The sequence below is a fragment of the Panthera onca genome, chromosome E1, assembly GCF_046562875.1.
Source record: "Panthera onca isolate mPanOnc1 chromosome E1, mPanOnc1 haplotype 2, whole genome shotgun sequence".
Classification (NCBI taxonomy): Eukaryota; Metazoa; Chordata; class Mammalia; order Carnivora; family Felidae; genus Panthera; species Panthera onca.
Window position 1 is genome coordinate 45,026,465 of NC_138352.1, and position 14,274 is coordinate 45,040,738.

General features: G+C 39.9%; 1 protein-coding gene across 1 annotated transcript in view; it reads right to left on the reverse strand.

Annotated features, from left to right (window-relative positions):
• Window positions 1-13,344, reverse strand: part of PPM1E (protein phosphatase, Mg2+/Mn2+ dependent 1E) — a 213,235-nt gene extending 199,891 nt beyond the window's left edge. Inside the window, exon 1 of the mRNA XM_060647751.3 lies at window positions 12,640-13,344. Coding sequence (XP_060503734.1) covers window positions 12,640-13,097 — 458 coding nt within the window. The 5' untranslated portion in view covers window positions 13,098-13,344. The remainder of the gene's footprint in view (window positions 1-12,639) is intronic.
• Between the last annotated feature and the right edge of the window lie 930 nt (window positions 13,345-14,274).

The window sequence follows — 14,274 nt, forward strand, 5'->3', positions numbered from 1 at the left end:
CAGTATTATCATTATTATTCGAACTTTTCATTGTTCACAATATTCTCAAAGAATTTACATGAAAACTCTTTTAAGCCACTGAAAATGTTCATTTTGCAAAAATGTTCATTTGCAAAACTGTGGAGTGCTAAAGATGAGAACTGTAAACATTGCTATAGCTAGTTGAAAATGTTAACATACGAAAAATAACATACAATAGGAAACCAAGCTCCTCTACCATTCAGAGAGCCGCAGAAGAAAATAATAAAAGAGAAAGAAGAGAATGAGAAAAGGCCTATAAAAATCTGGAAAGGAAACAACATGGTAGATCAAACAGAAAATAAATTGACGATTCATTCATTTATTCAGCAAATAACTGCCTACTATGGGCCAGGACTTGTACTAGATGCTGGATACACAAAGAACAACAAAACATTCTTTATCTCTTGCCCGCATTCGGGAGAAGATACATTAAACAACTAATGCATGCATATATATAAATTGTGATAAATGGATGTAAAGAAAAAAGGATGCTACGAAAACCAAAAACAAAACTTAATTTAGACCACAGGTAAGGAAACACCTCTATGAGAAAGAGATACTTTAAACCTAATGGTTGAGTTGGGTAGTTGGAAAGAAGGGGAAAAGCTGCTTGGGCAAAGAAAACAAAAGCTCAGAGACCCTCCTGACAGAGCAGGGCAGATTCTGGGAACTAAAGGAAGACCACTGTGATTGAAACATAATAACTGAGCACAGAGCCAGATCAAGATGAGGTCAGACAACTGCTGAATGGAAAACCAATGGACGGGAGGCAAATGTGGAAGAATAGTTTATAGAGTACTGCTACAGGAAGCTAAGTAAGAATTGATGAAAACTTGGACCAAGCTGGTGGAAATGAAGACAAAAAGAAATGGGCAGACTATTTTTCTTTCATTTACAAGTGGAATTAAAAGAATTTGAAACAAAATAATTAAAATGCTCTGCCATCTTGCTTCTCTACTGTGGTATGAAAAATTACTAAAATGGTCCCCCAAAGATGCCCCACTCTTAACCGCTAAAATCTGTGGATACTAATGAAATATCACTCCTATGATTGTGTTATATTGTACAGCAAGTTGATCTGAAAATAGGGAGATTATCTCAGTGGATCTGATCTAATCAAATGAGGTCTTAAAAGCAGACAGCTTTCTCTGGCAGCAAGAGAAGCCAAAGAAATTTGAAGAATGAGAAGTATTTTGATGTGCCATTAGTGGTTTGAAAATGAAGAGGGCTCTGTGAGAAGGAATGTGGGTGGCTTCTAGGAATGATAATCAGCTCCCACCTGACAATTACCAAGGAAATAGGGACCTCAGATCTTTCATGAGGATCTAGATTCTGTTAACAACCGGAATAGCCTTGGGAAGTGGAGCCTTCTCCTGAGCCTCCAGATAAGTCCAGTCGGCTAACACTTTGGTCTTAACTTGAGACCTTAAGCAGAGAACCTAGTGGAACATTCCTGGACTTAACTGTAAGAAAACAATAGGCATTGTTTCAAGCCACTAAGTTTGGGTAACACATTACACAACAACAGAAAAGTAACTGAAAACTATCACCCCCTATACTCCGTGAGGAGAAGTTAACAATTCAGTAATCTAAATCAGATTATTCTCTTGTCAAGAAAGAAATCTAAGAAAAATAAATTCAGCTTGCTATTCCTCCAAAAACTGAATAAAGATGTAGGTGGTGACTGGAGAACCCATTTAAATGTGACTTTGAAATTAAATGTCAGATACGTGTTATAGAATTAAAGTTTTTGTTATTTAACGAAACCCGTGTGATTCAATACAGTCACTAGCCTGATATGATACCTAAATATTTGAAGTATGATATTCTAAAGTCAGATGTGCTATAAGTGCAAAAGATACACAGGATTTTGAAAACTCGGTATAAAAAATTATAATGTCTTTGGGCACCTGGGTGGCTCAGTCAGTTAAGTGTCTGACTCTTGATTTCAGTTCAGGTCATGATCTCAGGGTCATGGGATCAAGCTCCACTTCGGGATCCATGTTGAGCATGGAGCCTGCTTAAGATTCTCTCTCTCTCTCTCTCTCTCTCTCTCTCTCTCTCTGCACCCCTCTCCCCTGCTCACACTCTGTCTCTAAAATAATTTTTTAAAATTAAAATTAAAAATAGTATTTTAATATTGATTACATGTTTAAATGGTAATATGTTTTGATATATGATATTTGGATATACTGTATTTGGTTAACTAAATTATTAAAACTAAATTCACCTGTCTTTCAATTTTTAAAATGTGGTTACCAAATTTTCAATTATATATGTGGTTCAATTATACTCCTTTTGGATAGCACTGGTCTAGACTTCTAGGTGAGTGTCCTCTTCCAAAATTCCAGCCAACTAGAAGTATTCTCTTCCCATTATAGTTCAGTGACATTACTGGCATACAGCTATGTAAAAATACTAGCTGACTGGTATAGCAGTTCAACTATTAGAACACTGACAAACCAAACCTCTTATACAATGAAGTTGGACAAAGTAATCTGGCAATGTCTAACAAAGTAAAAGTGTAAGTAACTTCAATCTGACAATCCCACTTTTAGATATATACCCAAGAAATCTATAAACACATGCACAAGGAGACATGACCAAACTGTAGAATTATCTGAAGGGCAAAGAATGCCAGCTCTCCATCAAAGTTCTGTGTTCTTTTTTCCATGGTGTAGAGTTGTTCTCGGTTCTGTTTGCTGTGAAATGTAGGCCATGGGTGGTGCCAACATGACTTGCATTCTATTCACTGAAAAGTGAGAAGAATTATATATGTCCTTTGTCCTTTCTAAAGACTGCTCCTAAAAACTTCCAACACCATTCTCTACTCTTCTTATGCTTGCTTGCTGCATGGATGTTGATGCCTAAAGCAACCTTGGAAACTACAGGTTGAAGGTGACATACCCTCTATTAGCCTGAATCCCTTAATCACTCTATAGAACACAGCCCTTTCTTCTCCATTGAGGGTTACTCTGTGAGCAAGCAATTAACACTATGTTAGGCTTTTGAGATTTTAGGATTTACCCATTACAGTAGCTATTATTAAACTAATAGAGTGCATAATATGCAAAAATTAGAAACAACCCAAATGTCTGTCAATAGATTGGATAAATAAGTCATAATACAATCAGACAATGGAATGCTATATAGTAGCTAAAATGAAAAAAAAAAAAAAAAACCTAGATCTCTATGTATCAACACAAATCTTTTTTAAAGTCTCAACATAGCTATTTATAAAAACAAAAACAAATTAAAAGCCCAGCATATATTGAGACCGTACAAATTCATATGTAGTAAAAATATAAAAATACAGAAGGATACATTACAAGAATCCTCAGATTACCTTTGAGAAAAAGGAAATGGGTTTAGAGAAGAGAGTGAAAACAAAATCTTCAATTCCATATGAAATGTTTCATTTCTTTAAAATGATCCTAATTATGACAATTTGTTGAAACTGAATAATGGGTATATGGATATTTGCTTTATTACTCTATTTGGTAAATATTTAAAATATTTCATAATACAAAAAAATCTTTTTATTTTTTTTAATTTTTTTTTAACGTTTATTTATTATTAAGAGACAGAGAGAGACAGAGCATGAATATGGGAGGGGCAGAGAGAGGAGGAGACACAGAATCTGAAGCAGGCTCCAGGCTCTGAGCTGTCAGCACAGAGCCCGATGCAGGGCTTGAACTCACAAACCGCAAGATCATGACCTGAGCCCAAGTTGGCTGCTTAACCAACTGAGCCATCCAGGTGCCCCAAAAAATATTCTTTTTAAACATATATCTGCTAGAGGGTAAACTAATAAAACCTTGTTAGAGGACATTTTAAAACTGTGAATGAAAAGTCTTAAATATGTAAATATGTTTTAACACAGTCCCAACAATAGAACTACACACTAAGAAAATTAAAAGTTTGCTCAAAGTATGAGTAACCAAAAATTGGTTAACACCTAAAAGTCCAATAGAATTGTGATTAAATTACTGAGTGTTCATTTTAAAGTTACATAGGATATAATGGGAGGTGGGGTGAGATGTCTGGAGGTTAGGATGAAACAAGATTGGCCACAAATTGATCATTGCTAAGGGTGGGTGATGAGTGCATTATTTTATTTTCCATACACTTAAAAGTTCAAAATTTAATAAGTTTTTTATTTTTACTAAGTTTTTAAAAAAGCAGTTTAAAATTGTAAGAACTACAATTTTTAAATCTTTATTTTTAATTTACTTATTTTTATTTTTAATGTTTATTTTTGAGAGAGAGACGGAGAGCCAGGTGGACAGGGCAGAGAGAGAAGGAAACAGAATTTGAAGCAGGCTCCGGGCTCTGAGCTGTCAGCGCAGAGTCCAATACAGGGCTCAAACCCACAAACTGTGAGATCATGACCTGAGTCGAAGTCAGACCCTCAACCGACTGAGCCACCCAGGCACCCCAGAACTATCTTTTTTAAAAATCTCAGCTCATTCACTGGATCAGCAAATATTTATTGTGTGTTGTACATGTCCCTCTCAATATTAACCTAGGGATATGATGGCAAACATGTAGCTAATAAATCTAATGCAAATGGCTCCTAACACTTGCTCAGACACCCTACCAAAATATTTGGAGCACCACGAACCTCCTCCCCAATGTGTGTATACTTTTTGCTCTCTCTCTCCCCTACCATGTATGTGTATGTATGTGTGTGTAAATATATATGTATATATATGGTATATCTGTATACATATGGAATATCTGTATATGTATACAGATATTTATAAATTACATACATACACACATGCACATTTGCACACAACTCTCACAGGTAATTTTTTTTTTTTAAAGTAGGCTGCATGCCCAATGTGGGGCTTGAACTCACGACCCTCAAGTTAAGAGTCACATACTCTACCAACTGAGCTAGCCAGGCACCCCTCACAAGTAATATTTGGGTATTTCTTTGAATAACCTGTATTTCATTATTTCACATAATCTACTTAATAAATCCATTCTTGTTGATTTCTAATCAGATAGGATATTCTCTTTTTTAAAAAAATCTTAGGTAACTAAGTATGGGAGAAGCACAGGCAATCGAGTTTTGTTGTTTCTTACACTTACAAATATTATATTAAACCCATGATTTCTTTGCAGGAATTTTTATTTTATTTTGCAGGTATTTTTAAAGCCAAACATCCATTTTGTGAGGGTTAATTTTGTTAAAACCAGGAAATATAATAAATCCATTTAATCAGTGTAGGTAAACTGCAATACTTCATAACATTCTGAAAAATGGGAGGGAGGGTGCCAGTGTTGATTCTTCTAACCTGTGAAACTTGCATTTCATCAGTATACCTCATTTACCATGCTTGACATAAAATCAGTTGTCACACGGAACTGCCCATCTAAATCAACACATCAAGTATTAACAGTACTTACACTTGCATTTTGTATACAAGTAAATAGATTTCAGTATTTTCTTCTTTTGCCCTAATGGATTGTTTTGGGTACACCTCACTTTGAAAACCACTGCTCTAGTAAAAAACACATATTTGTTGACAAAAAAAATAATGAATCAAACAAGTGCTACAACAGGAAAAGGCACTGGGTATTCTAGAGGGGCACATGGAAGAGACACTTAACTCATGAGTGTGGGGATGGTGAATAAGCTGTTTGTTAAATGGAGACCTAAAGAATGGGTAAGAGATTGGGCTGGGAAGGGTGGTAGTGGGGGTGCATAGTATTCTAGGTAGAAGGAATACTGTGTTATATGCAAAAGTGCAGAGGTAAGACCAAACACGGCATGTTCAAACTAATATATTAGTAGTCTAAAATAGCCGTAGTTTCTAGAGCTGTAGAGGTGGGATGGAGTCAGCAGACAGTGATTCAGAAATGAGGCTGATGGAATAAGATTATAAGGCCTTCTTTGAATTTTACCTGAAGAGCAATGGAGAGATAAGTAATGAAGGTATACAGTAAAGAATTTGGCTTTGCCCAGCGAGAGGTCTGGCCTTTGTCTGTGGCTCCCAGGAGGTAACCTCTAAACTTTGGAATTTCTGGAGTAATGGGAGTGCCTTCATTATTTATGATGGGCCCCTGGGACCACATGGTATCAGCCTGACCTCCAGTTCAACCAATCAATCTCAATAAAAACTCTGGACACCGGGGCCCCTGGCTGGCTCAGTTGGAAGAAGGTTGTTTTTTGTTTTCGTTTTTGTTTTTTTTAGAATGTGCGACTGTTGAACTTGGGGTCATGAATTGAAGTCCCACGCTGGGTACAGAATTTACTTAAATAAAATTTAAAAATGAAACAAAACAAAAAACCTCTGGACGCTGAAGCTCGAGTGAGCTTCTTGGGCTGGAATACTCTAGGTGTTATTATCCACATCAATCCTGGAGAGGGGAGCACATCCCTGAAGACAACAGAAGTTTCACGTTTGAAACTCTCCTAGATTGTGTCCATGCATGTCTTCTGTTGGCTGGTCCTAATTTGTTTTCTGGGTTTTTTTTTTTTTTTTTTTTTTGAGAGAGAGAGAGAGAGAGAGAGGCAGGGAAGGAGGGAGGGAGGGAGGGTCAAAGAGAGAGGGAGAGAGAGGGAGAATTCCAAACAGGCTCCACACCATCAGCAGAGTTGGGTGCAGGGCTTCAACTCACGAACCAGGAGATCATGACCTGAGCTGAAATCAAGAGTCAGGTGCTTGAGGTGCCTGGGTGGCTCAGCTGGTTAAGTGTCTGACTTGGACTCAGGTCATGATCTCACAGTTTGTGAATTCGAGCCCTGCCTGGGTTCAGTGCTGACAGCTTGGAACCTGGAGCCTGCTTTGGATTCCGTGTCTCCCTCACTTGCTCGGGCTCTGTCTTTCTCTCTCTCTCAAAAATAAACATTTTTTAAAAAGAGCCAGATGCTTAACCACTAAGCCACCTAGGCACCCCCTTGCTTTTTGTTTAAAGATTTTTAAGCAATCTCTACACCCAACCATGGGGCTGAAATTTACAATCCCGAGATCAAAAGTTGAATGCTCCACCGACTAAGCCAGCCAGGTGCCCCTGGCTGGTTGTAATTTGTAACTTTTCTCTATAAGGAACAATATCCATTAGTACAATAGCCTTCAGGGAGTTCTGTGAGTCTTTCCAGTAGGTGACCAAATCTAGGGGTGGTTTTAAGAAATCCCTAAACTTACAGTTGATGTCAGAAGTGAGGGTGGTCTTGTGTGGTCTCTTCCATCTAACTCTGTAGTTGAACCCTAACTCCTTGCAGCTGGGGTCAGAAGTCTTGGGCAGACTTAGTGGTCTGGAGTACTGTGCCTTTAACTGCACAGTCTGGCTAGCTGAGAAAAGAATAAAAATGTTTAAGCAGTAGGTGACAATTAGACAATCTACATAATCTAGATTCTAGAGGAATCACTTATACTGGGGAGAATATACTGGAGAAGAGTAAGATTGGCAAAAGATGACAATGACAATGGGAATGGAGTGGGACATATCTATGAGATGTTTACAAGGCAAAATTTATTGAATGTGAAGGGTGAGAAAAAGAGAAATCAGAAATGGACCCACCAGAAAGAGAATCAGATTTTAGTTTTGTTTGTTTTGAGGGAGACAGAGGGAGTTGGAAGATTGAATTAGGTTCTGAACAGTTTGAGAAGCCTTTTGGATATCTAGGTAGGGCTGTTTCCAAGCAGAGATGGAAACAGAGTTGGGAATCAAATAACCAAAGCCATGGGAGAAATTGGTATCAACTACAAACAAGTAAGACATCAGAGTTGAAAAGGCTAAGGACCAAACATCAATATTCAAGGGATAGGCAGAGTACTAAAAGCTCACAGAAAAGCAGCAGCCTGAGAGGCAGGAATAAAACTTGAAAACTATGGTTAACAATGAATGCTTGATATCTTTCTTCTTCTTCTTGCTAATGTGAATTTTCCCTGCTTCTTATAGTGAACATTTATTACTTCTTTTTTTTTTTTTTTATGTTCATTTACTTATTTTGAGCCAGAGAGAGCACAAATGAGTAACGGAGGGGCAGAGAGCAGAGAAGAGATTCCCAAGCAGGCTCTGCGATGTCAGCACAGAGCCTAACACAGGGCTCAATCCCACAACCATGGGATCACAACCTGAAGAGACATCAAGAGTCGGACGCTTAACCAACTGAGCCACCCCAAGCACCCCTACTTTTTACTTACTAATAAGAAAAAAGGTGTAGTTTTAAATGAATGATACTATAAAACTTGCATGCAGTTATTTTTTATTTATATATGTAAAAGTGAGACAAAGTTTAGTAATTTCTGAACTATCTGAAACTTATTAAATGTTTCACATAATTCAATATAACTGAATTACTAGTGTCTATAACCAAAGATTTTCTTTTCAAAGCTATTTTAAAAGTGCCCTCGCACCTCTCATTACTATATGGAACTGCTTAACTTTGTCAGGGTGCTGGAATATGTTTCCCCATCAAGAAGTCCAATGAGTAACTGAGGAAACAACTGCTCTAGGGGCACCTGGGTGGCTCAGTCGGTTAAGCGGCCGACATCGGCTGAGGTCATGATCTCACGGTCCGTGAGTTCGAGCCCCACATCGGGCTCTGTGCTGCCAGCTCAGAGCCTGCAGCCTGCTTCGGATTCTGTGTCTCCCTCTCTCTCTGACCCTCCCCCGTTCATGCTGTCTCTCTCTGTCTCAAAAATAAATAAAGTGTTAAAAAAAAATAAAAAAAAATAAAAAAAAATAAAAAATAAGGAAACAACTGCTCTAAAAATGTAATGACATATACCTCTAGTAAAGACTTCAGAGCGTGTGCTTCTTCTGGATGAAAACAAATAGATTTATCCCCGGTATAGTGTAGACAAATACACAGTATTGACCCATGTAACCTATACATGTAGCCTCATATTCACATCTGCTCTAAGATCAGTTGTAAACTTTTTATTTATTTATTTGCCAACTATTTCAAAGCTATAATCCTCATTTCCACCTTTTCAAAGCAAGTCCCTCATTAACCTCAGAAACCCTAATATTGTCATTAGAAAAAGGTTCTAAATCACTGGAATTTTTTATGACAATAGATCAACTCAGTAAAAGTTCTAAAATATCGCATGCTTTTATTATTGATTCTTAAAGTTTAATAAACTGGAAAAAAATGTTTAAATGGTCCTTAAAAAGGTATTTAATAGCCCACAACAGAGGTCTTTCCCATCCAAGGAGACTTTTGCTATTTTCAAATTGTTGTTCTTATTCTTTCAAAATGTTACATGTTGTTTTTATCTAGTAGAGGATATCTAAATATATATTTCCCATTTTGAAAGCAAAAACTTCATCCCAAATACTACTTTGAAAAACTTTTAAGTTGCTAATTATAACTATATTTTGTTTATTTAAACATTGATCCTTTACTTACCTAAATAAGTGCTTATCTCAAGGTAGTCCTGACTTTATCAAAATGAAGAATGTTTAACTATATCTGCTGTTCCTATTCTAAAATTCTTGAGAAGCAAAATATTGAGAAAAACATTCACTATGTTTTTTTTTTTACTTTCAACCAGTCTATACATAAAATAGTAATGAGAAGATAAGCACCTTTACTTCTTTTCTTCAGAGAAGCTTAGTCTGTTTAGCAGCTACATATTGTATAGTTATAAAATCCTGACAGAAAACACACACTACAGACTTATAAAACCGGTATTAAAGGGGCACCTAGGTGGCTCAGTCAGTTGGGCGTCGGACTTCAGCTCAGGTCATGATCTCGAAGTCAGTGAGTTTGAGCCCCGCATCCAGCTCTGTGCTGACAGCTCAGAGCCTGCTTTGGATTGTCTCCTTCTCTCTCCGCCCCTCCCCAGCTCACACTCCGTTCTCTCTGTCTCTCAAAAATGAATAAATGTTAAAAAACAAAAAACAAAAACAACTGGTATTAAATGCAGTGTGATTTTCTTCTTATACTAGTCCCAACTATCAAATCGGTGAATATATAGTTCAGGTAGCTCTATTTAAGAATTTTAGCACCATTTGACCAGTATGACAGAGTTTTTAAAGCATATTAAGAATTCCCAAAATAAGGAGTGGGTGGTTGAGAAAATATTTTGGGAAAAAAAATAATAACTTTCCCCAAGTAAGCAATTTCAACATCTTTTTATTTCTTTCTTTCTTTTTTAAGTTTATTTATTTATTTTAAAGAGAGAGGGAAAAAGGGAGAGAATCCCAAGCAGGCTCTGCATTGTCAGCCCAGAGCCCAATTCCGGACCCCATCTCACCAACTGGGAGACCATGACCTAAAGGTGGACGCTTAACCAACTGAGCCACCCAGGCGCCTCTCAACATATTTCTAATCAGAATCATTTCAAAATATTTCCTAGGAAACTTGAGGACCCATCATTTCAAATATGTAAAGCAGAGTTGTGCAGTTCAGAGTTTATGTTGAGAAAAGTCAGAACTATTTGTACATAATTTGTTAGTTCAGATCCACTTTTCTCAACTGTAAAATAAAGTGCTTAGACAGAAACATGATCTACCTCTACTGTGTCTTCCAGTATTGACTCTGGTGACTGATATGATTTTCTTTTATTAAAAAAAAAAATTAAGTGTTAACTTAAAAGTATGTTTTTTAAACCGTGAAGATTTTTTTGCTTTTTTTAATCTGTTAAGGAGTTTGAAGATACTTTACATAAACAAGCCAGCCATTTTATATCCGAGTAAAAATAGGTTAATAGCTTTTGCACAAAACACAGTAAAAATCATGAAATCTTTAACTTAAGGTGAAATAATATTTTCTAACTTTGCTAGTTACTTCAAATCCAAACTTCTGTTCTCAAATGGTCATTTTAGCATTTGAATACTTTTTCTAGTTTTATGTATGTTGAAATTAATCTTGCTTCCTTTCCATATGGAAAAACACATCTACTTACCATCTTACTTAGCATCTTTATATAGATTTCAGTTTTTCAAAATCTTCTTGAATGGTAAATGTTCATGGTTGTTCTAAATTAATGACTCTCTTTTTAATGAACCTTCTCTACTGTTTGTGTTTCTTTAATTCTGTCACTGCATTTGTAAAGGTAAGAGCTGTCAAAATAAAATTAGTCTGATGCTGAGATAAATTCCTCCACTTTGGTAAACATTTCCATTTTATTTTAAGCAGGAAGTTTCAAGTGTCTATTTAGTGTTTGAAAATGACATTTCATAAGCCCTTTCCTATGACAGTTTTCAAACACTAGGAAGAAATACTCTAAAACGTTAATACTGTTTATCCTTGGTGGTGGTATTACACGCCATTTTATTTTTTACATTTCCCAGAAAGCATTATTACTTTGGTAACCGGATAGTATTTTAAAATTAAATTTTAAATAGCTTATAAAGTGTAGGACATCAACACAGTCCACTTCTACAGCACATACGTTAAATGCTTTTTCCCTATTGATAAACTTCTGCTTTAACAGGAAGAATGATTTAGTCAGATGTCTGTTAGACTGGATGAAGACCTGACATTTACTTTCCAGGCCCTTCTTTCAAGTCAGGCTTTTGAGAAAATCCAAGAAGTGAGTTTGAATTTAATTGCAGTGAATCTTGCAGCAGTAAACTTTTAGGGAGCCAGAATAACACCTTTCATCACAACTATCAGCAGAACGCCAAGACACTCTCAGGTTTACCAATGTTTTCAGAGATTTGTCAGTATTCTCCTCTGTCATTATTTCAGAACAATTCCATTTAGAAAGAAACGCAATTGTAAACCGTTTCTATTTCAAGCCCACAAAAACCAGAACTGGGATGAAAGGCAAAGCCTCGACCTTTCTATTTTAGACTTTCATCTGTGTAGCTAAGCCATCTGCTTTCTCTCCCCTACCCCATCTACTTACTTAATGGACTGAAAATACTGCACGTAATTGCAATGTTATCAAACCAGCCTGACTTTTCCACTTTAACGAATTATGACTCTGTGTCTTTCACCTGAAGATTCGCTGGTAAAAATGTGCTTACCCTTCCCTCTCAATTCCTTCCCACCTCCCTCAATTACAAGTTATCAAAAATCTTTAAAACACTCGGCTTCCGCGGATTAAGCCCATCTAAACACCGCTTCACTTTCAACGCTGAGCGCCTGAAGGAAAATCAACCCCAGTCTCTCCTGTGGCTATAAGGCCGGTATTATTATCACTGTTTTTGCGGTTACGCAGAAGGCACCTCGCCGCTCAGCCTAGAAAAGAGTCGCGTCTCTCCGCCGCCAAACAACAAGGGACTCAGACTGGGAAAAGACCCGGGTGGGAGGAAACCTCCCAAGAAGAGGAAGGGAGCCGGGAAGAAGAGGGAGCTCATAAGACGGGAAGAAAGGACCTTCCGAAGCATGAAGGAAAAGGGGGCTTGTGAAGTGGAACAAGAAGTGGGCAACCGAGGTGCAGCGGGAAGAAGGGGCCGAGGCCGGCGGGAGGGCGCCGGGGGCGGCTCCCCGGTCAGGCAGGAGGCGCGGAGGCCGAGGCGGGCGTGGGCAGCTCGCAGAGACCGCCCGAGTCGGAGCAGCTGGGGCGATTCCAACGGCGCGAGGCGCGGGAGTGGGGGTGAAGAGAGGAAAGGAGAGCAGTTGAGGGGCCGAGAGAGCCGCGTCGAGGCCGATGCGGCGGAGACAGCGGGCCCACCCCCAGCCAAGCCCCGCTACTTAACTATTTGTAGAGCTGCTGCAGGCACAGGTCCAGGCTCTCGCCCTCCACCTCCTCACGGGTGATGCGCTCCGACAGCGGCCGCGGGAGCGGGGGCAGAGGCGGCAGCTGGGGCTGCGGCGGCGGCGGTGGCACGGCCGACTGCCCCCGGGCTGCCGCCGCCTCCTCCTCCTCGCCCTCTGCTGCCGCCGCCGCCTCTTCCTCCACCGCCTCCTCTTCGGGCTCGGGGTCTTGCTGGTGCTCTTGCTCCCCCTCCTCCGTCGCGGCTACGGCGGCCGCCTCCTCCCCGGGGTCCTCGACCGAAGCCTCGGCCGCTTCAGCCACTACCAGTTCGGGCTCGGGCTCCAACTCGGGTTCGGGTTCCGGTTCAGGCTCGCCGCCGCCGCACGGTCCGCGAAACTCGCCCAGGAATAGCTCCAGGAAGCGCCGGTAAGTTTTCTCCTCAGGGCTGCAGCCGGCCATCGCTACTCATGCCCCGGGGCCGACCGGGAAAGTGGGGGGGGGGGGGAGTCCAGGAAGGGGAGGGGGCTGCTCTCGAGCCTCAGGCTCCCGCAAAGGCTGTTAACGGCCACACCGGCACGAGCGATCAGCACTAGGTTGCCTGGAGAGGGCTCCCGCAGGCGTGCGCGCCGCCGAGCGCGGACGTGCGCGGCCCGGGGGCGGGGGCGGAGCGCGCTGCCCCCCTCCCGGGTCTGTAGGGAAAGTTGGTGACGGGCGCGCGCTCGGGGTCCAGCGGCAGCCCACCCTCCAGCCCTCCCGAGAGCTCAGCCCACGCTGCCTAGAGACTGTCGCCATGGCAACCGGCTCTAATTAAGAATTTCAGGGTCCCTCCCGTCGAGCCCGCGGAGTCCAAAGGACACTCGAATCGACCGCTCTCCAACTCTGCCTGTCTTTATTGTACGGATACCCTAGCCTCAAGAGGATGAGAGTGAACTAAGACATCTCCAAGTCTAGCTGTTGGTTACCACTTGGATTAGATTTACCTCAGGTTTTTTTTATCTGTCCCGGCCTTGCCTTGGCGTAGGTATCTGTTGAAAGATACTACAGTGTTAACACCTTTTGTTGTTGATGACATTAATTTAATAAGTAGTTTGGGGGAGGGGGTTATCAAACACCTACCAAGTGATAGGTTGCTTTGCAGATATTCTCTCACTTGATTCTATGAAGAAAGTGGTGTTATCCTCATTTCTCAAAAACAGGAACCAAGATAAGGTACTTTACTTGCTTCAAGGTGTCACAACTACCAGCCATGGCATTGTAATTAGAACCCAGTTTGTCAGCTTCCGAAGCCTTCTAGAACCTTTTCCTTTACTCTTCCTTGCTTCTGAAGATTCAACACTGCAATATGTCTATAAAGCCTTATTTTTATAGGACTTTATAGTTTACACGTTTTCATCCCTTTAATCCTTACAATAGCACCTAAGGTAGAAGATAGCATTATCATTATAGTTCCATTTTACAGATGAGAAAATTAAGCCATAAAGACATGGTGACTTTGGTCAAGGTCACGCACAAGTGATACAACAAGGACTAAAATCCAGGTCTTTTTGCTGCAAAGCCATTAGTTTTCCAGCATACCAAGAAACCCCTCTGTAGTCTCTGCATAATACATATTACACTTTATTACATAATATGTACT